This window comes from Carettochelys insculpta, chromosome 4 (assembly GCF_033958435.1).
Source record: "Carettochelys insculpta isolate YL-2023 chromosome 4, ASM3395843v1, whole genome shotgun sequence".
NCBI lineage: Eukaryota > Metazoa > Chordata > Testudines > Carettochelyidae > Carettochelys > Carettochelys insculpta.
This window is the reverse complement of record NC_134140.1, coordinates 961,552-984,105: the sequence shown is the minus strand read 5'-3', so window position 1 is coordinate 984,105 and position 22,554 is coordinate 961,552. Positions and strand designations below refer to the sequence as shown.

General features: G+C 64.1%; 1 protein-coding gene across 1 annotated transcript; it reads right to left on the bottom strand.

The window, feature by feature from the left end:
• Nucleotides 1-872: 872 nt before the first annotated feature.
• DQX1 (DEAQ-box RNA dependent ATPase 1) lies at nt 873-20,731 on the bottom strand. Its single transcript, XM_074992127.1, has 12 exons — nt 20,580-20,731; nt 19,830-20,155; nt 17,624-17,817; nt 16,587-16,962; nt 16,183-16,428; nt 8,707-8,806; nt 4,137-4,295; nt 3,464-3,655; nt 3,213-3,338; nt 2,827-3,017; nt 2,197-2,387; nt 873-1,401 (listed from the first exon to the last, which is right to left on the bottom strand). The coding sequence occupies exons 2-12, from the start codon at nt 20,118-20,120 to the stop codon at nt 1,212-1,214; spliced, it is 2,256 nt and encodes a 751-aa protein (XP_074848228.1). The 5' UTR covers nt 20,121-20,155; nt 20,580-20,731; the 3' UTR covers nt 873-1,211.
• Between the last annotated feature and the right edge of the window lie 1,823 nt (nt 20,732-22,554).

The following is a 22,554-nucleotide window of genomic DNA, read 5'->3' as shown; positions in this document are numbered from 1 at the left end:
GCAGGCAGCCCCAGCAGAGGGGCGGGGTAGGGGGCAGGCAGGGCAGGGGGCTGGGGGTGCACCCCTGGGCAGGCAGCCCCAGCAGAGGGGTGGGGTAGGGGGTGCAGCCCTGTTCAGGCAGCCCCTGGAGAGGGGCAGGGAAGGGGGCAGGCAGGGCAGGGGGCTGGGGGTGCACCCCTGGGCAGGCAGCCCCAGCAGAGAGGTGGGGTAGGGGGTGCAGCCCTGGGCAAGCAGGCCCTGGAGAAGGGCGGGGAAGGGGGCAGGTAGGGAGGGGGGCTGGGGGTGCAGCCCTGTTCAGGCAGCCCCTGGAGAGGGGCAGGGAAGGGGGCAGGCAGGGCAGGGGGCTGGGGGTGCACCCCTGACCCGGTAGCCCCAGGCCAGAGGGTTGGGGGGCAGAAACTGCCAGTTCCATTCTCGCTTTCCAGCACTGTACCGCCCTCGGCGTGAGGGAGAAGCTGCCCCAGACAGACAGGCCCCAGTCTGGCGGAGAAGGGGAGGGAGCCAGATGAGGCCGTGCATTGCCCACGACGCGATGATGAGGGCGCTGCTGCAGGCTCGGGGCGAGGCCCCGGGGCAGGTGCAGCGATGGTGGAGGCCAGGCTGCGGGGGGTGGGGAACTGGCCCCCACCAGCCCAGCTCTGAGGAGGGCACCGCGGGCAGAGCACACAGCACGGCAGGGGGTGGCACGAATATGCCCAGGGCTGCGCCCCAGGCCTACGCCGGGAAGGGCTGCAGCCCCAGCAGCACAGGGACGAGGTGGGCATGCTGGCTGGAAAGAGACTGCTTGCAGCAGGCCATGAACCACACAGGGCCTTCTGCTGCCCCCCAGCACCTCACGCCTTGGCTCAGAGTGATGGACACAAGCCTGGGAAGAGAGGTCAAAGTAAAGCTTTATACACAGTCAGGCCATGGGGCACCACCCAGCACCCTGGCCCTGTGCGCCCTGGCGTGTGTGGCGCAGGAAGGCCTGCTCCAGCCGTGGGAAGGCTGTGCCCCTGTGGCATAGCGTCCCCCGGTAACACACCAGCAGAGAGAGGAGGGTCCTGAGAGCAGCCGCGTTGCCTGGGACAAAGTAGTTCCAAGAGAAACAGGAGAGCCTCCTAACCCCATGGGAAGGGCAGGGCCTCCCAGAGAGGGCACAGCAGCAAAGGGGTAGAGCGCCCTGCTCCCCTCTGGGGCTCCCTGAACCCCCTGGTGTTAACAGCTCCCCCTCACTGGAGTGCACACACATCCCTGTCTTTGTCCTGCCCCTCCCCCCCTGCCTGCCCACCCCCACCTATGGCCCCTTCCAGCACTGGCTCTGCGGCTCCTGCCATCTTCTCCCGTAGCTCCATCAGCAGGTCACGGCTCTCGCTGGGCGGCAGGTTACTCAGGTAGTACTGGGGCGCCAGCTCCACCAGCCTGTGGGGAAAGGCCATCATGAGTGGGGGGCCAGCACATGAACCAGCTGCGCAGGCTGGAGTGGCAGCACCAATGACATGCAGGCACCAGCCCTGCCCTAGGCCAGCCATCAACTGCCAGGACCCGGGGTGCCTGGGTGCGCTGGGACCCGCCTGGCTGTCCCCTGCCAGGACCTGGGGTGCCTGGGTGCGCTGGGACCCGCCTGGCTGTCCCCTGCCAGGACCCAGGGCTGCCTGGGTGTGCTGGGACCCGCCTGGCTGTCCCCTGCCAGGACCAGGGCTGCCTGGGTGCGCTGGGACCCGCCTGGCTGTCCCTTGCCAGGACCCGTGGTGCCTGGGTGCGCTGGGACCCGCCTGGCTGTCCCCTGCCAGGACCCAGGGCTGCCTGGGTGCGCTGGGACCCGCCTGGCTGTCCCTTGCCAGGACCCAGGGCTGCCTGGGTGCGCTGGGACCCGCCTGGCTGTCCCCTGCCAGGACCCAGGGCTGCCTGGGTGCGCTGGGACCCGCCTGGCTGTCCCTTGCCAGGACCCAGGGCTGCCTGGGTGCGCTGGGACCCGCCTGGCTGTCCCTTGCCAGGACCCGTGGTGCCTGGGTGCGCTGGGACCCGCCTGGCTGTCTCTGCACGTGTGCAGCTGATGCTGAGCACACAGGGGGACTGGGGAGCACGCCCAGGCTGGGCTCTGCCCTCAGCCCCCTGGGGCGCCGGCAACGCCCACCACCATTTCCCAGGCTGCCCTGCAGCCTGTTCCAGACCAGGCTGGGGCTCCCCCGCCAGCCCCCGGCTGCTCCCCCGTACATCTGGGGCTGGATCTCGGAGACCACGCTGAGGCAGTTGTCCTGCGAGATGGTGAACTCGTGGTACAGGACCCAGGGGGGTGGGCGGGGCGGGGGCCTCCGCACTACGTAGCAGCAGTGGGGGGGCAGGTTGGCCACATGCTTGTGTGTCAGCATCAGGTAGTTCCCGGAGCCATCGATGTCCCGGGCCACCTGCCAGGAGCAGGAGGGTTAGCGGTGCAGCGCCCCCAGCCCCCTCCGAGCACAGGGCCCCCCCCTGCGCCCCCAGCCCCCTCCAAGGACAGGGCCCCCAGCCCCCTCCGGGCACAGGGCCCCCTCCGGGCACAGGGCCCCCCCCGCGCCCCCAGCCCCCTCCACGCACAGGGCCCTCCCCGCGCCCCCAGCCCCCTCCGAGGACAGGGCCCCCAGCCCCCTCCGCGCACAGGGCCCTCCCCGCGCCTCCAGCCCCCACCGGGCACAGGGCCCCCCCCGCGCCCCCAGCCCCCTCCGAGCACAGGGCCCCCCCATGCCCTCCGGGCACAGGGCCCCCCCCGCGCCTCCAGCCCCCTCCAAGGACAGGGCCCCCAGCCCCCTCCGAGCACAGGGACCCCACTGTGCCCCCAGCCCCCTCCGCTCCCCCAGATCCCCACACCTTGAGGAAGTAGCCAGAGACGAGAGCTCTCTTGAGGTTGAGAACGTTGTCGTCTGTGCCGAAGGCAGGGAGGGAAACAGGGAGCTCGATCCGCTGCATCACCTCCAGCAGCTCAGCCCGCACGACACCCGCGAGCCGCAGCCCTGCGCCACTCACCCCATGCTGCCGGCACCAGCCCTCATCCAGCTCGTCTGCAGCACAGAGAGGGGCGTCAGCTCCTCCTCCCTCCATGGGCCACCTGGCCCTGCTCATGCCTCTAGCCAGACAGCAGAGCTGCCGCCTGCCCCTGCAATGCCCACGTGCAGAACACGGCAGGGCCAGGGCCCAGCCAGCTGGGGCCACCCGTGGGTGCTGGCGGGACGTGGGCCCCGCTGTGTGGCACTCACGCTGCTGGAAAGCGTTGAAGACGTTGATGAGGGTGCAGTGGTCCCCGTCGGCGTGCAGCAGAGCCTGCCGGCGCACAGCCACCGCCTCCTCAGAGCGTGCTGCTGGACTCACGAAGCAGGGTGCGGCTGCGAGAGGGCAAGGGGGGTCAAAGAGCGCCCCACGGCGCCCAGCACAGCCCTGGTGCTGCGTGGCCGGGACCCAGGCGCTCAGCCTCAGAAAGGGCCCAGCTGGCAGCACGCCCCCAGCCTACCCGTCAGCATGGCCGCCACGGTGAGCATCTCATGGACACAGTCGAACTCGCAGGAGGCAATGAGCGCTTTGGCCAGCTGGGGGTCCAGGGGGAACTCGGACATGATGATCCCCACCTCCGAGAGGTTCCCATCGTCGTCCAGTGCCGCCAGGTAATCCAGGTCCTCCAGGGCCTGCATCAGCGACTCAGGGGCTGGGGGGGCAGGAGTCAGCTAAGGCGCCAGAGCCCCAGGGCCCCCCGACAAGCGTGGGCAGCAGGAGGCTGTGCAGCCCCAAAGAGCCAGGCTTGGTCGCGCACCCCCACCACCCACCACGGCCCCTGCTCCCACTCTTGGGGAGGGACAACGCTGCCAGGACTCCCCAGCCTGCTCGGGGCTCGCACTGCCCGTGGTGGGAAGCTCCCTGCAGGGGTCAGTGCTCCCTCCCCTCTGGGATGGGATGCTCTGGCTCCCACCTGCTGCTCCTGACCGCAGCGCAGCTACCCCCCCGCCTCCCGGACACACTATCTTGCTACAGTTTCTTGCCTGTGTCCAGCCCCTCCAAATTCAGTCTCTGCCCTCACCGGCCAGCGGCTCCGCCTGGTATGTGACCAGCTGGGAACACCCTTAACATGCATCCCCCCCACCCCCAATTTTACGGGGTCCTGGAGAGCAGCCCCAGCCCGGGGCCCGTACCCGGCCGGTCAAGGAAGTCGCACTGGCCCATGTCAGCGATGTCGAGTCTCTTGAGCAGCAGCACCAGACGGCTCAGGTTGGCCTCGCTCACGTGGGGGGCAGGAGCGGATGGGAGATGCTGCTCGTAGAAGGCTTCCGAGTAGAGACGCACACAGGTACCTGCCAGATGACAGGGGAGTGGGCAGGTGCTGAGGGGGCAGGGCTGGCTGGGGGGGGCAGGGATGCTGGACAGAGGGTGGAGGTAGTATCAGGGAGAGGCTGTGGGGGGCAGGAGAGCAGCAAAGGAGCGGAAGCTGCAGCCCAGCAGGCCAGGGAGCTCGCCCCTCCCCACGCCCAGCCAGTGCCGGCCCCACAGCGCCCAGCAGGCCAGGGAGCTGCAGGGGGTGGCCAGGCTGGAGTGGCGTACACCGCTTCCCTAGCGCTTCCAGGGAACACAAGTGTGCCGGGGGGAGCCCCACTGCACTTCCAGGGCTGCCCCCTCCCTCCCCAGTCACAGAGGCTGCCCTGGGTCACGGGGATTTCAGCTTAACCTCCGCTAGCCGGCAGGGCAGCACAGCGCGTGCAAACCCCCCCCCCCCCCCGCCCCCCGCACCTCATGCCGCTGACAAGGCAGGTCTGTGCCCACAAAAGCCTCTGAGCCAAAACCCTGAGGCTGGGAGGTGCCACAGGCCGGCTTGCTGCTGTTGCAGCTACAGACTCACTGGGCTCCCTCTGGTGCGTGGCGCCGGAGGCCGTGTTCCTGCTAATCCTGTTACGTGCACGGGGGCCTGAGCGATGTGCCCCACCAGCAGACGCACAGGCTGCCGGCTGGGGGTGCTCTGCCAATCAGCTGGGCAGCGCGCGAATCTCCCCGGGCAGCCACCCAAGCGCTCGGCTCACAGGAACGCGGCCCGGGCACCCAGGGCCAGGGCTCCAGCGCGAGGGCTCACCGTGCCCAGGCTGGGCGAGGCGGGTGCAGCCAGGGCCTACAACGACCACTCAAGCTGGCCCCCAGAGCCACTGTGGGGTGTGAGCTTGGGGACGGGGCTGTCTGGGGAGCTGCCTCCAGGGCCAAGCATAAGGCACCTCAGCATCAGCCCAGAGAAATCAGCACCCCGTGGGATGAGCCAGTCCAACCTCTCTGCAGCCCAGGACAGAGCCCTGCTAGCCACTTGCCCCTGGAGCTGAGACGCTGGACACAGCCGGCTCAAACAATTGCCAGGGACAGAGAATCTGCCTGGGCCCGCAGGAACCGGTCCCGTGGTTCATTCCCTCTCTCCTTGTCAAAACGTGCCCGGCCCCTCCAGGCTGAATATGTCCGTCCAGCTTAAGGACAAGAGAACAGCCACACTGGGTCAGACCAAGGGCCGTCCAGCCCAGCGTCAGGCGCCCTGGAAGGAATGAATGGAGGAGGTACTCCTCAACCGATCCCTCCGATCACCCCTGCTCAGCCCCGACCCTCTCCCTGCCTGCCTGGCTCGTGGCCACTGGTGGGCCCACCTCCATGGGTTTATCCAGCTCTTTTGAACCCGACATAGTCTCGGCCTTCACCGCATGACCTGCCAAGGCATTCCAAAGGCTGACTGTGTTCTGCGAAAAATACTTCCTTTGGGTTGTTTGAAACCCGCTAACTGTTGATCTCCCTTGGTTACCCCCAGCTCTGGTGTTCTGAGAAACAAAAAGCACTTCCTTGTCTGCTTCTGCAACACCACTCGCCCTCTCACAGCCCTCTTTCATAGTGCCCCAAAGCCCCTTTTCCAAGCTGAAAAGTCCCAGGCTTATTAATCTCTTGTCATATGGCAGCTGTTCCATACCCCTAGTCGTTTTAGTTCCCGTTTCCTGAACCTTTTCCAATTCCTATATATATATATATGTACGTGTGCAAACACACATGCACGCACACGCGCACACACACGCTCTCTCACACTCAGACACACACACTTTTTTGACTGTCACTGCACAGGGAGCGAAGCTTGTCAGGGCTGTAGCCATAACACCTCCAAGATGTTTCGGGAGTGGTAACAGCTCACTTCAACCCCCTTGTGTTACATATCCACTCAGGATTATGGTTTCCACTCGCACTACTTGCTGTTTGCCAGGTTGAATTTCAGCTGCCCCCGGGGGCGGTGGGGGGTGAGATTCTTCTGTAGCTCTTTGCAAGCTGCTTGGGACTTGCTTTGCAACATGCACACATTTTGCTGCTGGTCTGCCCCTATTTCCAGCACATTTGTGAACACATGGACTAGGACAGGTCCCAGTAAACCCCCTGGCAGACACCACTGGGTGCTTCTCAGCATTCTCAAACGGACCCTTTGTTTCCTGCCTTGCGACCAGTTACCGGCCGGTGGGAGAGGCCCTTCCCTCTGGGCACACACCAGCTCACTTTAAAGAGCAGTTTGTGCAGGACCTCACCAAAGGTTTTCTGAAAAGCCCATATCCTACAGCCCCTGCACCCCCTGTCCACACGCCTGTCGAGCCCTCAGAGTTCTAGCTGAGTGGTGAGGTGTGAGGTCCCCTCAGAAAGCCCACGTTGACTCTCCCCCAGTAACTTCTGTTGCTCTAGGGATCTGACAATGCTGATCTTTACTACTGGTTTTACCTACGCTGAAGTTAGCCTTCAGCTCTAGTGGCCGGGGCCCTTTTAAAACTAGCTGTCACGTGCACGGTCCCCCAGCAGTCTGGTCTCTTACAAAGCACAGGCAGAGGGTCTGCACTGGCACCGTGCTGTCGCTTCAGGACTCTGGGCGCAGTGCCAGTGGGGGCTGGTGACTTACAGCTGTTCAGTTTATCAGTCTGCTCCAAAACTGGCTCTAGTGACACCTGTCTGGCTCCCTCCCCGCGGCCTCCAGCCCCTGGCCGGGGTCAGGCCTGCCTCGACTAGCCTGCTGGGCCCATTCTCGGGGCTTGTTGCCCCCTAGCTAGCTGCCAACTGGCAGCAAGTGGCTCTGCACTCTCCTCTTCCAGCTGAGTGAGCTCTCCCTAAAGCAGGTTTGCCAGCCCCTTGTTCACTCCCTGGCCTCAGGCCAGTCCATCACTGCCCCCTGGCACTGTGGGCACCACCCCTGAGCCCAGGATCCCCACGCTGCAGTCACACCAGTGCCAGGTGCTGCCGGGACATAACCTCTCTGCCCGTTTACACAGCTCGGGCTCTCCCCCACCCCTCCATTTGCTCTCACATGCGCTCCCTGCGGTCGCTCAGGGGAGCTCTGAACCAGGCCCTGTGGGCAGGCTCTGCCCACCGCACCCACCCAGGCCGTAGGGCCAGGTCGACCCTAGGCCAGAGTCCATTTCAGACAGGCAGTTCCAGCTACGACACTTGGGTAACTGGAACTGCTGAACCCTACGGCGAGTCTGGCCATTCACACAGTGGGAGGTTGGCGGGAGACGCCCTCCCTTACTTCTCCCAAGAACAAGGGGTTCCCCGCTAGGCGCGTTAAAACCAGCCCCAGCAGACCGACCCCCAGCGAGTCCATCCGCCAGTAATAGAGACCTGCCCTACGAGACTGCCGCTCCCCCAAGCCAGCACCCAGCGCAGGAGAGGGAGGCAGGATGCCAGCAGAGGCCTAGCCTCTGCTGCAGCCCTCACTCATCCCTGACGTCCCCCTAACTGCTGGAGGCCAGCAGGCCTGGGCGACACTGGCCACAGCTCACAAACCATCCCCCAGCCAGGGGAGGCAGAGGCCAGCTGGTGGCCCCAGGCTCCTGGCTCCATCTTCCACAGATTCCAGGCTTAGGGGCCAGAGGTTAACGCAAGTGGTTGGAACGTCAGGCTGCCAGACAAGAGCTGGGCTGGAGGGGCAGGGCAGGCAGTGCCGGGGGTGGGGTGGAGCACACCCCTAGCCAGGCAGCCCCAGCAGAGGGGCGGGGTAGGGGGCAGGCAGGGCTGGGGGTGCAGCCCTGGGCAGGAAGCCCCAGCAGAGGGGCGGGGTAGGGGGCAGGCAGGGCAGGGGGCTGGGGGTGCACCCCTGGGCAGGCAGCCCCAGCAGAGGGGTGGGGTAGGGGGTGCAGCCCTGTTCAGGCAGCCCCTGGAGAGGGGCAGGGAAGGGGGCAGGCAGGGCTGGGGGCTGGGGGTGCACCCCTGACCCGGTAGCCCCAGGCCAGAGGGTTGGGGGGCAGAAACTGCCAGTTCCATTCTCGCTTTCCAGCACTGTACCACCCTCGGCGTGAGGGAGAAGCTGCCCCAGACAGACAGGCCCCAGTCTGGCGGAGAAGGGGAGGGAGCCAGATGAGGCCGTGCATTGCCCACGACGCGATGATGAGGGCGCTGCTGCAGGCTCGGGGCGAGGCCCCGGGGCAGGTGCAGCGATGGTGGAGGCCAGGCTGCGGGGGGTGGGGAACTGGCCCCCACCAGCCCAGCTCTGAGGAGGGCACCGCGGGCAGAGCACACAGCACAGCAGGGGGTGGCACGAATGTGCCCAGGGCTGCACCCCAGGCTCGCCCCTCCCCTGCCCAGCCACTGCTGGCCCCACAGCCCAGCAGGCTTGTGGCAGGTGCTGGCTGGTGCTCCAGGCTGGCTGCCGGGGGACGAGGGGAGCCTTCCTGTGGCATCCGACGCTCACCCGGGGGGGCTCCCTGGTGCCCGGGCGCTCACCTGGGGGGCTGCCTGCCGCCCGCTGCCTCCGCAGCTCTGCCTGGCTCTTGCTGATAGGCCGCAGCGCCTGGGACTCTGCCCGGATCCGGGGATTGTAGACCTGCAGGGACAAGGGCAGTCAGAGGCACGCCAGCCAGTCAGCCATGGGCCCTACTCCCCAGCCAGCATGGGCCTGGCGTCCCCTTCCCCCCCAGACACAGGAATCAGCCCCTGCCCAGCGAGTCCTGGCCGCTTGGAACATTGCAGTGCCACATCCCCCCCGCCAAGGACCAGCTGCAAGGGAACTGGGGCTGCGCAGAGCCACAGCACAGGCAGTTGGGGCCACAGCAAGGCAGAAGGAAAACTCCAGAGTCGCCTTCGCGCAGGCAAAAAGCCCCTCAGGCGTGGCCCCAGTTGGGGACAGGGCTAGTCCATTTCGTGGGCCCTGGGTTGGGGTTCTTGGGGAGCAGGCTGGGTGGGGGGTGTGCTCAGGAAGTGGTAGGGGCACAGGGCCTGCTGGGGGAAGGGAGCAGGATGGGTGGCAGTGGTCCAGCACCCCGGGGAGGGTCAGGTGCAGCAGCAGGTGCACACTGGGCAGGCCTGTGCGCACAACCTGTACTGCATACCTGGGCGGGAAGGGCTGGAGGGAACACTGGTGGGAGCTGGGAAGGCAGGCGGGAAGAAGGGGTGCAGGAGCAGGGTGGCTGTGGATCTGGAAAGGGGCTGTGGCAGTGGGGCACGGAGGGGAGCCTGCCTGGGAGGTGCAGAAGGTGGCAGGGTGCAGGTTATGCACGGTGGGGTACAGATGATGGGACCCTGCCTGACACTGTGGGGGGGGTTACATGTGGCTCTGCCGTGGAGCTGCAGGGACCCGCCTGCTCCAGAATGGCTGCAATTTGCCAGCAGGCCCAACGGGGGCCCCTGAAGCACACAGGAGCTGCTTCCTCACCCCTGCCAGGCGGAGCCCACAGCCAGGTGCTTGGAAGGTTTATTCTGAAAGTTGCCTGGACCAGGCCCGTGAGGTTTGAAGATCCCCACCCCGCACAGGAGTGTGAGCCAGCCCTGGTGCTCCAGCCATCGCACCTCCCTCCCCTCACGCGGCAGGCGCCAGTGCCGGCTCGCACCCCTGCAGGGGAGGGGTGGCCTGACCCCGGGCTTGAGAGGCTGGATCAAAGCAAGCTGCTGGAGATAGGCTCCCCCCCCTGCCCCAGGGAGACTGCAGGACTGGTGCCAGGCCCCTCCCCTGCAGGGGTATTGTCTCCAACCCAGCCCCAGGGGAAGGAGCTGGGTTATTGAGCCTTTTCCCTCCACGTGCTCAGGCTGCAGCTCTGAAGACAGAGGTGTGCGTTCAGTGCTGGGGAGGAGCCAGTGACCTGGTGCTAAGGAGGAGACAAGGCCACAGGGCCAATGGAACAAGCAGATGCTCTGCAGATGAGCCATGGGACCCCAGGGACTGGAGGGACTCTGGGGCTGGAGGAGCCTATGCAGGCAGGACAGGCCGCACCTGCACCAAACTAGACCCTGAGGGTGGCACGGCACAGGAACAGGTCGGAGTCCTCTCAACAGCTGGGGAAGGTGACCGGCCCACAGGACCACACAGCTCAGACAGGCACCCGGGACACAACTCCAGGGCCTAGCCCAGAAGTTGGCAAGATACAGGCAGGAGCTAGTGAGGCCCAGCCTAATGCAAGACTCTCATTTAGCAAACGCATGAGGGAATGCAAGTGAGTAGCACCTGCTCCTCCAGGGTACAGATACAAATACCGAACACCAGCTGGGGAGCCAAGTGTCAGGCAGCCAACCGGGACCCACAGGTGATGGGCGTCACTGGAACTCGGAGAGTGAGACTAATCAGTAGCCAAGTTCCATGTAGCTGCCTGCCTAGTGCTGGGCAGGAGCTCAGGGCACCTGCACAAGGAGGGCCATGTGGCCCTGAGGCAGAGCCAGGCCCCTTTCCCCTCATCTAACAGCAACCATGGCTGGCCCTGGCCCCAGCCCCCCCGTGACATTACTGGATTCTGATGCCAACACACAGAGCACCATTATAACCACTGTTATGTATCTGTACCAAGCCTTGTGCAAAGTGGGCCACATCCGATGTCTATTGGAAGTGGCTCGTATACACGCGTCATTTGTATATTGGAAGGGATGAGTACTGGCTCTGTCCTTGAACTTCAAATGTCTGCTTCTGGGAGAGCTCAGCAGGTGTGGCCAGCCTGTCGGCAAAGGGCTGTAGGCAAGTCAAGCAGAACCCTCGACTGACAGTGGACCTCAAGTGGTGCCACTTCCCCCCAGAGGAGCTTTGCTGTGGCTGTGCCAAAAAGGGCAGAGCTATGCACGGACAGGTGACTTGTTCACATAAGAAACTCCACTCTGGGAGACACTGTCACTCAGCGAGAACAAAGGACTTCCCCGCCTCTGGGCAAGGTTACCAGAAGGGCCCTAACTGTTCCTCCGTTTCAGCCTCTCAGCTCAGAAGCATCTTTGATATGAACTGAGCCCCAAAGGGCTAATGACCCAGCCTGACAGAGGACGTACTCCAGCAACTCACAACAGCAGAGTTCCTCCTCCGCTGAGCCTGGACCAAGAACTTTCTGGTGGGTGCATAATTTGATTTCTTTAATAGTTTTACTCTCGACCTTTTCTTTTTTATTAACAAAGCTTTAGATTTTAGATCCGAAAGGACTGGCACAGCGCGCTCTTTCAGGCACGATGTGAGGCGTACATTGACCTGGGAATGGGGCTGCTCTTCTGGGGTCAGAAGAGCCTGTTTGGATTGGGTAAGACTGGTTTCCACAACCTCTCAGGGAACTGACTGTGGCACAGGTCAGCCGCAAAAGCTGAGCAAATTGCTGATGTGACTTCTTGCTGGCCAGTGTGAGGAACAGAAGTGCTCTGTGCGATCCTCAAGTGTTGGGCTGTTAAGTAGCCCAGGCCATAAGCAATGTGCCCTGATTCGACGCCCTTAGCAGTGCCTCAGAAAACATCTAATATTACACACAGCCCAGGTCTCTGCCTTCACTGGGGCCTGAGTGGTCCGGCCCCTAAACCCCTTCCAGAACCCCCTGCTCCAGCCCCACTCCAGAGCTCATACTTCCAGCCAGAGCCCTCGCATCCCAACTGTCCCAGCCCCGTCCCAGAGCCCACACCCCAACACAAAGGCTTGCACCAGCACTCTTTATCTCAGCCGAGTCCCTCAGGACCGGCCTCCAGCGCCTGCCCTCCCAGACAGAGCCCTCAGATTCCTGTGTCCTGACCCAGGCAGGGGCGGGGAACAGATCGGGGCAGCTGCTCCCAGAAATACCCCAAATGATATAGGAATGATGGGGTGGGGGGACTACACGTGAGAAGAAGAGTTAAAAATCTCCAGTGACTCGAACGCTGCCATAGACTCGCTCTGTGCTGGAACAATAAGACTGGGGCAGGAGGGTGGATGGCTGGCCAAGCACCTGGTCAGGTGGCTGTGAAAGTTCAGGGTGAGACTCAAGAGGTTCACAATGGCAGAAAACAACATGGGCCAATTTCAACTCTCCCTCCGCCGATGGGGTCCAGTCACCTGGGGACAGGTCCGAACCCCCACAACTCCGAGAGCAGCTGGTCCTGGCACCCACAAGGGGAGAGGCAATTCCTGACGCTCTCCTAAGTGTTTGACAGGGGCTGGTCCAAGACGTGCATAGTGCTGAGTCGCTCGGTAAGAGCGACTACAGCGTAACTCCATCTAACGGCCTTGCAGGGGAGCCCCCACAGGGACACGTCACTACAAAAAGGGGAACACCACACACAGGAGTAAGCAGTTACATGGACATGGAAAGCAGGTATGTTAAGAACACCAGAAGCAGGGGGCACTGGACAGCCAACCTGCTGAAGGAAAAGGCCACTGCAGAGAAGCCCAACTCCTCCTTTGCCGTAGAGAGTAGGAAGGACATTCCCACACCTGAGCCATCCTTGTGAAGTGACAAATCCAGGCAACTGTCCCAAACTGAGATGTCAGAGGTGGTTTTGGAATAAACCAATCAATAAACAGTCAGTCAGTCACCAGGCCCAGTGGTATCACCGAGGGGTTCTCAGGGAGCTTGAGATGAAATTGCAGAACTGCCACTTGTGGCCAGTAACCTGCTGCTTAACTCGGCTTCTGTCCCAGATGGCTGGAGGGCAGCTACAGCGACGCCAATTCTGAAAAGGGTGGCGGAAGCAACCCTGGCAGCTACAGGCCGGTTAGCCTAGCCTGGCCTCAGCACCAGGCCAGCTGTCTGAAACGACCAGCAAACATCCGCCTTGCCAGAGACAGAGGCGCACCGTGTGGTGGGGAAAACACAACACAACTTTTGTGAAGGAAAATGGTCCCTCTTGGGGCTGGGGTCCAACATGTTGCGGGCAAGGAGGATGCAGTGGCTTTTGTACACCACTTTCCAGAAAGCCTTTGATAAGGCCCCTCACCAAAGGCAATTATGCAGAGTAAGCAGTTATGGGATCGGGGAGACCCTGTCCTGGAGGAGTAACTGGTGAACAGTCAGGAAACAAAGGGTAGGGATAAATGCCATCCAATATACCCAAACGATCTGGAAAAAGGCGTAAACAGTGGAGCTGGCCCGTTGCAGATGACAGAAAACTACTCAGGATGGTCAAGTCCAAAGCAGACTGTGAAGAGTTACAAGAACATAAACTGGGTGGCTGGGCAGCAGGAAAATGGCAGATGAAATTCAATGTTAATAAATGCAAAGTAATGGACACACAGGAAAACCCCAGCTAGACATATAATTGATGGGGTGTAAGCGGTTACAGAGGGCAATCTGGGAGTCACTGTGGATAGTTCTCTGAAGACATCTGCTCAGTGTGCGGCAGCCGTCAGAAAAGCCAGCGGAACAAGAGAGCCCATTAGGGAAAGGACAGCTAAGAGACAACACAATGTCCTAATTCAACGGCACAACCACACCCTGACCACTGTGTGCAGAAAAATGACCGGGGATTTGGAACAGCTTCCGGACAAGGAAAGATCAAAGACAGGGACCGTATCGTTTGGAAGAAAGTCAGCTAAGGGAGATATGAGAGGGGTCTAGAAAAATTGTGACTGGGGTGGAAAAAGTGAATACAGTTACTGACTCTTCTCATGACTCAGACAGGGTCACCCAATGAAAGGAGCAGGAAATATGTCTTCACTCATTGCACAGTCAAGCATGGGACTCCCAGCCTGAGGATGCGAGGGCCGAGATAACAGTTAAAAACGAACGAGAAAAGTTCATGGAGGACAGGTCCATTGAGGGCTACTGCAGGGCTGGTGTCTAGCCTCTGCTTGCCAGAAGCACGGAATCAGCAACAGGCTATGATTTCCTGTTCTGCTTGCTCCACTGGGGCACCTGGCATTGCCACAGCCTGTGCCAGAGGGACCTTTGGTCTGACCTAGTGTGGGCACTGATCTGCCATCGACAGCGGATACAGTCTGGATGAGGAACTAGACTGCACCCTCAGCAAGTTTGCGGATGACACAAAACTGGGGGGAGAGGTAGATACATTGGAGGGTAGAGAGAGAATCCAGAGGGACTTGGATAAATTGGAGGACTGGGCCAAAAGAAATCTGATGCAGTTCAATAAGGAGAAGTGCAGAGTCCTGCACCTGGGGCCCAAGAATCCTAAACATTGTTATAGGCTGGGGACCGACTGGCTCAGCAGCAGTACGATGGAAAGGGACCTAGGGGTTATGGTGGATGAAAGGCTGGATATGAGTAAACAGTGTGCCCTTGTAGCCAAGAAGGCTAATGGCATACTAGGGTGCATCAGGAGGAGCATTTTGAGCAGATCTGGAGAAGTAGTTATTCCTCTTTATTTGGCACTGGTGAGGCCACATTTGGAATATTGTGTCCAGTTTTGGGCCCCCCAGTATAAAAAGGATGTGGATGTGCTGGAGCAGGTTCAGCAAAGAGCAACAAAAATGATTAAGGGTCTGGAGCACAAGGCCTGTGAGGAGAGGCTGAGGGATTTGGGCTTGCTTAGTTTACAGAAGAGAAGACTGAGGGATGATTTAATAGCAGCCTTCAACTTCCTGAAGGGGAGCTCTAAAAAGGAGGGCGAGAAGCTGTTCTCAGTGGTGTCAGATGGCAGAACAAGGAGTAATGGTCAGAAGTTGAAGAGGGAGAGGTGTAGGTTAGATATTAGGAAAAGCTTCTTCACCAGGAGGGTGGTGAAGCACTGGAATGCGTTGCCTAGAGCGCTGGTGGATTCTCCACCCCTTGAGGTTTTTAAGTCCCGGCTGGACAAGGTCCTGGCTGGGATGACTTAGTAGGAGTTGACCCTGCTCGAAGCAGGCGGCTGGACTAGATGACCTCCTGAGGTCCCTTCCAGCCTCATGATTCTGTCTGCTCGCCAGCGAGACAGCCAGTGCTCCTCCTGCCACCTCCACCCTCCCATTAATACCAGCTCCCAGGAAGCCAGACAGGTCCACCAACAGCGATTTGGGCCCCAGGATGGAACAATCATTGGGTTCCCTGCCTCGCTCCCATGGCGGGGAGACAAACCCCACTGCCTAGAGACACCCTGAGTGCCCCTCCCCGCTTCCTCACGGCAGAGCCCACTGGCCACATGTAGCCCTGCCCACTACTTGCCTGGAGGAAGCCCACGCCAGCAAGGCCTCGCCAACCCAGCCCAGCACCTCACTACTCAGCCACCCGAGAGCCTGCACAGGGTGCATGGAAAGCATCTGGAGAGAGGATTTTCCTCACAGCAGGCTGGGGGGCGAGGAGGGAAGGCGCAGCTGCGGCTGCCCAGGACTCCTCTGGTGGGGGCGGGGAGGGAGTGCTCGTGGCTCTGACCATGGGGAGAGGGTGTGGGCGAAAGGAGGGGAGCTGGGGGTTTGCCTTCCCCAGAGGGGTCCCACTCTGCGCAGGTGCATTTGTTGGGGCCCACACATGATTTAAAAGGGACCAGCAGGTTTCCCACCTGCTGCCACCACAGTAGTGGCCTTTGCCCTTTTAAATCACCCAGGCCCAGAGCTACCCCACGCATAGGAGGGTTCTGGCCAACCACACGGACCCCTGGCCTTGGGGACCTGGCGCCAGCAGTCGGTGTTTCTCCCCGCCCCCCAATAGTGATGGGGAGCAGTGACATGGCTGGGAGCCCACCCCTTCCCCAAGCCCCCAGCTGTTTTTCACTTCCCTCCCACCACCAGTGCATGTGGGGAGCAATCACCCCTTTCCCAACGCCCTCCCCTGAGGGATGCAGTGGGGAGCAGCCCCCCCACTAATCTCTCAGGGGAAGGGGTGCAGGGAGAGGTGGGACGAGGGCTGGGCCTGGAACAGGGGATTGGCCCCAGCCTCACACCCCCTAGAGAGAGACTGAGCTGGGCCCCTGGGCAATTGTTCCCTTTGCCTCCCTCTTCGAGCTCCGCAGCGCCGGAGCTGGGGCCAGGACACAGGTACGGGCTGATGTGGGGGGGCAGGCGGGGCCGTCCTGCGGACCAGGGCCACCCCTGCCTGGGCTGAGCCAGGCACCCAGCACCACACTCACGTTGCGCAGCTCCAGGCCTGTGTCGATCACGTAGCGCAGGCTCCCTAGGGAGAAGGATGACTCCGCGAGCCAGTGGGTGACGATCACGCGCCGGCCCCGGGGCCCGCTGCACTGCTCTGGCGCCTCATAGACCTTCTGGACTGCCCGCCCCACCCCTGGGTGCAGGGGCAGGGCCAGCAGCGGCCCTAGCCCGGGGTTCAGAACCGCAGCCTCAGTGCGGATGGCATCACAACACTCACTGATCTCCTGCAGGGACAGGAGCAGGCCCCATTAGTTAGTAACAACGAGACGCCCCCGGCTGCAAGGGTGGGGAGCAGCCCCCCATTCCAAGCCCCCCTGCTCCTTATACCCCTCCCCCCAAGCACCCTGCCATGGAGGGGGCCCAGCAGCCCCCCAGTCTCCACCTGCTCACTGGCCAGGAAGAGAAGCACGTCACCAGGTTCCTGGCGTCGGTGAATGTCCAACACTGCCTGGCATGCGGCTGCGACGTGGCCCCGAGCCGGTGGATCCCTGTACACCAGCTGGCTAGGTGGGCTGGGTCCTGGCACACGCACCACAGGGGGGTGCCCGCAGAAGGCCCACAACCGCTCCTCCAGGGCCGGTGCCGTCACCACCACCACCTTGAGCTCAGGCCGCTGGCCCAGCACGTCCTTGAGCAGCCCCAGCAGCACGTCCGTGGGCACAGTGCGCTCCTGCACCTCGTCCAGCACGATGACCCCATACTGGCGCAGCAGAGGGTCCGACATCATCTCCCGCAGCAGCATCTCATCTGAGCAGAATCTGCCAGCACCAGGCACCAGTGTCAACCCGCAGCCAGGGATGGGCTAGCAGGGGCTATGGGATGGGACTGGGGAGTGTCAGGGGAAGCCCAGAGTGGGGCTGATGGGTCAGGACTGACTGGCAGAGGCGGAGCTGGGGTGTCCAAGGTTGAGATGGTAGCAGCTGTGGGTCAGGACTGAGGGATGCTAGCAGAGCTGGGGGTGCTCAGGGCTCAGATGCCAGGCCTGTAGGTCAGGACTGGGGGGCCATAGACAGAGCCGATTGAGGAACTGGGGCCCCCCCATCCCCACTTCTCAAGAGAGAGCCAGGTTGTCAGGCCAAGCCCTGGAGAGCAAGACAAAAAGATGTGGGGCAGAGGCTCCTAACCTGCCCTCTTCACTGCCATAGCCCTGCAGGGTGACCCCTCCCCTGGCTGAGCCTTAAACAAGGTCTCCAGAGGGGTGTCCCCAGGCCCAGCCCCTCTGCAGCCGCTAGCTGTGGTCTGTCCCTCCCAGCATGGAGCACCAGGCTCCTGATCTGGGAACTGGGCCAGCCTGGCTGCTAGCTCCCGAGCCCTGGACTTGGTGGCTCCTGGCTGAGTGGCCAGGCTGGGTGTGGGGAGGGACAGCCCAGGCCCACAGGCAGGGTTTCAGTGCCCCATGGGTGCAGCACCCAGCCTCACCTCAGCAGGGTTTCTGGGGTGCAGCAGTCCTCGTGGGGGACGCAGTAGCCAACCTCATGGCCCAGGTTCAGGTCCATCTCGTCAGCCACGTGCAGAGAGAGACTGAGGGCAGCCAGGCTGTGGGGCTGGCTACAGACCACCAGGCCATGCGTGAACTGCTGGGAGAGGGCATACTCCGCACACCACTGAGGGATCTGGAGGGGGGAGAGCGGGGCAAGGGGCCCCAGAAACAGGCAGCCCTGTCAGGAGCACAGAGCACACCCAGGGAGCTGGGGCTCCCAAGGCCAGACAGGTTGACTCTGCAGCACAGCCAGTGGATGGGGTCAAGCAGTGCTCCCTGAAGGCACAACAGCCTAGGCCCCCTGTCCCAGAGCCACCCACATGTCCCGCTGGGGCCAGACTAACTGGCCCAGCCGGCAAGGTGCGAGAAGAGCCTAGCGAGCTGCCTCACCCAACATCAATCTCAGGCGCCCCGAGAACTGGTCAGCTCAGAGGCCGGCAGGCAGTATGCCATGAGCAAGTCAGCCAGCCAAGACCCATGGCTCCCCGATGACAGCTCAGCTGGGGTAGTCCCATCCACCCCCCGGGCAGCAAAAGGAGCCAACTCTCCTGAGACTCCAGGGTAATGGACTGAACTGGTCCCTGCAGCACCCCAACAGCCCTGGGCAAACCACTGGGCAGCAACCTAGCATACTGAGGCAAGGGCAGCTCAGTGGCTGGGGCTTAGGGCTGGGACCAGGCTGACAATCCCTGCAGTGCAGCAGGCCTGCCCCACCCCACGGGAGCTGCACAGAGCCAACTGCAGCAATAGGGCCGGGCAGCACCGGCAGAGCACATAAGGTCACTGCAGTGACCTGGGCAGGGAGAGGCTCTGCCAGCACACAGAGCTGAGACTGCAGCGACGGGGCCATGCACTGACCGCAGATATGAGGGGAGTGCCCAGGCCCCTTCAAATGCCTCTCATGCTCCCCTGTGGCTTCCCCCAGCCACAGGCACAGCTCTGCTTCTAGGGACTGCTGCTGGCCCCAGGCAGAGCTCTGCTCCCTTACCTAGCCACCCCCGTCTGTCCTCCATGCCAGCCAGGCTTCAGCTGCCGCTGCTGGGTGCCTGGTCTCCCCTGGACACCACAAGAGGTCACTGGCAATTAGTGTCCTGGGAGAGTCCCTAGGGACCCATCTGGTACCTGCCTCCATCTCCAGAGCTATGGCCTGGCTGGGGCGTACAGCACAGCAGGGCTCCACAGAGACAGTGCTACTTCCAAACAAACCCTCCCTCAGGGCAAAGTCCCTAGCTTCCCTGCCAAGGCTTCCAGGGCGGAAGAGACTCTGGCTTCTACGCCACGCACTCAGGGCAGAGGGCCAGGAGCTCAGCTGTTGGCAGGCGCTGTAGCGCAGGGAGTTGGCAAGGAGGCTGCTGGTTGTCAGGTATTGGTAGCCTGGGACTCCAGAGAAAAACCAGACCCAAGGGTGTGGCTGTTTTGCTGCATGTGAGCACTCTGAGGCCGTGTTTATTTCATGCCACGAAAGCAGCCAGAGAACCAGGGCCTAGGAGGGCTGCTCAGTCACCTGCAAACCAACAAGTTCTGGTATCTGGGGGCCCTCAGGATCCCTCTTCCAGCTCGCCCACCCCCCTCAGCTCCCTGGCCACCCATCAGCTGCTCATGGCAAAGAGCATGACTTGACCTGCAGCTCCTAGCACTGCCCCAGTTGTCTCCTGCCCAGTGTTGTGTGCAACTAAAAGCCAACCTCAGGGTACCCAACAGGGAAAGCCCAGATTGCCAGGCACCGCCCTAAGGGGGCTTCGCAAACACGCCACAGCCAGATGCCCAATGGACCCTGCCCGAGGGGTTACCAGGGAGTCACTGGCCCCCTTCTGCTGCCCTGTAGCCACAGCAGCGTAGATGGTAGGATGTAGCCAGGGCTGGCAGCAGCCCCAAGTCTTTAGCATGGCCCCGGACCCAGAAGAACCCCGGACACCAGGGCAGGGCACTCCAGGGAGTCCGGGCTGTGGCTCACCTGCAGGCCAGCAGCCCAGCACCTCTGACTGTGCCCCCATCGCTCAGGCCCCAAGTACTGTGCTGACTGCAAGGAGGGAGCCCCCCCGCACTCTCCTGGCAACACCAACTGCTCCCCGAGGCCTGAACCAGCCCCAGGCTGCCACAGGCAAGGGGGTCATTTGGGGATGCTCCCTCCAGGCCATCTTGTACCTGGGTGCTCTTGCCAGTCCCAGGTGCCCCGGACACCAGGACAATGCCGCTGCTGCTCTCCAGGTGCTCCATGAAGCTGTACTTGGTGGCCCATACAGGCAGGTCTCGCCTCCGCTGCAGCAGCTCATAGTAGCGGGAGGAGAACGGCAGCCCATCATAGGGGTTCACCTCCAGGTCCCCGTCACAGTCCAGGGCTGAGCCTTCATCGTCATCGTCCTCCTCCTCTTCACCCAGCAGAGGGCCAAGGCCATTCGGCTGCTGCAGAGTGGCAAGGCCATCGCTAGCCTCCATGGCACCGCGGCTGAGGGGCAAACAGAGCCAGGGGCCTGCAAGGGCGAAAGGCCAGAACAGCCACTGGGCCCTAGAGGAGACAACTCACCCCCATTGCTCCCACGCCACTCGCATCCCCTGGGAGGCACTCAGCAATTCCAAGAGCAGCAGGGCCTATTAGGACCACTACGTGTGGCTACCCCTAGGGCCAGGGCTGCCCCCCAAGAACCCTAGGGTGGATCTGCCAGCAAAGCAGATGGTCTGTACTGAGAAATTGTTAGAAGCCGCCTGTGTCCCTGGGTAATGGCCCCCTCGGCTAGTTCCTCAGTGCATTAACCACATGCTGCTTCTTGCCAGGCTGAATGCCCCAAAGCTCAGCTTCCAGCCACAGGCCCACATGTGACCTCGCTCTGCCAGACTGAGCAGCCCATCACCACGGGCCATTCCCCACACGGACACCTGTGACTGCCATCCCCTCACCTGAGCCTCCTGTGCCGCAGGAGGTGGGCTGGGTCCCTGAGCCGCCCTCTGCAAGGCTGGTTTTCCATTCACCGCTCTTCTCCGACCCTCTCCAACTGATCAACAGCCTCCCTGACCGGCCCCGGCCCCGGCCCCGGCCCCCAGCAGCAGCCGCCCCAGAGCGGAAATCTGCTCCGACCCCCTCCCGCGCCCGAGGGCGACCCTAGTTCTCGTGGTCAGAGCTCACCTCGGACGGGTGACCCGGCCCGGCCCGGCCCGGCCCGGCCCTGCCCAGGGCTCCCGGGACCGCCCGGTGACTTCCCGGCCAGGCGCCCCCGCGTGCGGCTCCCCCGGCCCAGCCAGCCGGGCTGCCACCCCCGCCAGGCGCCGCGCCCTGGGCAGCCACCTGCCCCGCCCGCCCCAGCGCTCGGCCCTGCCGCGGGGCCCGGCCCGCAGAGCAGCCGGGACGCGCCGCTCACCGCCCGCACCCCTGGGCGCGCGCAGCGCGGGACAGCGGCCAAGGCGCGGCGCCCCCGGCATTCACCGCCCGCCCCCGGCTGGGCCGGGCACCGCCGCGCCCAGGCAGCGCCCCGACGCCGCGCGCGGGGAACGTAACGGGCCGGGCCGGGCCGGGGACACCCCGGAACCAGCGCCCCGCCCGCCCGGGGCCGCTCCACGAGATGCGGATGCGGCAGCGCCAGCGCCGCCCCGGTCCGGTCCGGTCCGGTCCGCGCACCCCCGGAACCGCCGCCGCCAGCTCACCTGCGCCCGGCGCTAGGCCCCACCCCGAACGCGTCACGGGACGGCAAGCGAGTCACGTGCCTCGCCATAGCGGCCAATCACGCGAGGCTCGACGGGGTTTCGCCCCGCCCCCTTTGCCCTGCACCCTCTCCGCCCCGCCTCAGGCCGGCTGTCACCCTAACCCCGCCCCTCGGCGCCAGGCCCCGCCCCCAGGTCTCACGCGGGACGGGGACACGTGGCAGGGAGAGCCGCAGGGCGGGGCCAGTTCTCCTCACGGTCCCGACCCCGGCCGGCGTCCCCCCGCCCCTGCCCCCCAGTGCCCCCGAGCACGTCTCGTGCCCCCCCGGCCGGCGTCCCCCCGCCCCTGCCCCCCAGTGCCCCCGAGCACGTCCCGTGCCCCCCCGGGCCGCCGTCCCCCCGGCCCTGCCCCCCAGTGCCCCCGAGCACGTCCCGTGCCCCCCCGGGCCGCCGTCCCCCCGCCCCTGCCCCCCAGTGCCCCCGAGCACGTCTCGTGCCCCCCCGGCCGGCGTCCCCCCGCCCCTGCCCCCCAGTGCCCCCGAGCACGTCCCGTGCCCCCCGGGCCGGCGTCCTCCCCGCCCCTGCCCCCCAGTGCCCCCGAGCACGTCCCGTGCCCCCCCGGGCCGCCGTCCCCCCAGTGCCCCCGAGCACGTCTCGTGCCCCCCCGGCCGGCGTCCCCCCGCCCCTGCCCCCCAGTGCCCCCGAGCACGTCCCGTGCCCCCCCGGGCCACCGTCCCCCCAGTGCCCCCGAGCACGCCCCGTGCCCCCCACGGCCCGCCGTCCCCCCGCCCCTGCCCCCCAGTGCCCCCGAGCACGTCCCGTGCCCCCCCGGGCCGCCGTCCCCCCAGTGCCCCCGAGCACGTCCCGTGCCCCCCCCGGCCCGCCGTCCCCCCAGTGCCCCCGAGCACGTCCCATGCCCCCACGGCCCGCCGTCCCCCCAGTGCCCCCGAGCACGTCCCGTGCCCCCCACGTCCCGCCGTCCCCCCGCCCCTGCCCCCCAGTGCCCCCGAGCACGTCCCGTGCCCCCCCCGGGCCGCCGTCCCCCCGGCCCTGCCCCCCAGTGCCCCCGAGCATGTCCCGTGCCCCCCGGGCCGACGTCCTCCCCGCCCTGCCCCCCAGTGCCCTCGAGCACATCCCGTGCCCCCCGGGCCTACGTCCTCCCCGCCCCTGCCCCCCCAGTGCCCCTGAGCACGTCCCGTGCCCCCCCGCCTGGCGTCCACCCCCGGCCCCTGCCCCC

What these genes read in the sequence shown, in the direction of transcription:
- DQX1 (XM_074992127.1), bottom strand. Translation starts at nt 20,120, where the DNA reads ATGGAGGCTAGCGATGGCCTTGCCACTCTGCAGCAGCCGAATGGCCTT. An exon ending in CAGGCCTGGAGCTGCGCAAC is followed by an intron (nt 8,807 to 16,182) that starts GTGAGTGTGGTG and finishes TTGTCCCTGCAG; the next exon opens with GTCTACAATCCCCGGATCCG. An exon ending in GGCGGCAGGCAGCCCCCCAG is followed by an intron (nt 4,296 to 8,706) that starts GTGAGCGCCCGG and finishes GTCATCTGGCAG; the next exon opens with GTACCTGTGTGCGTCTCTAC.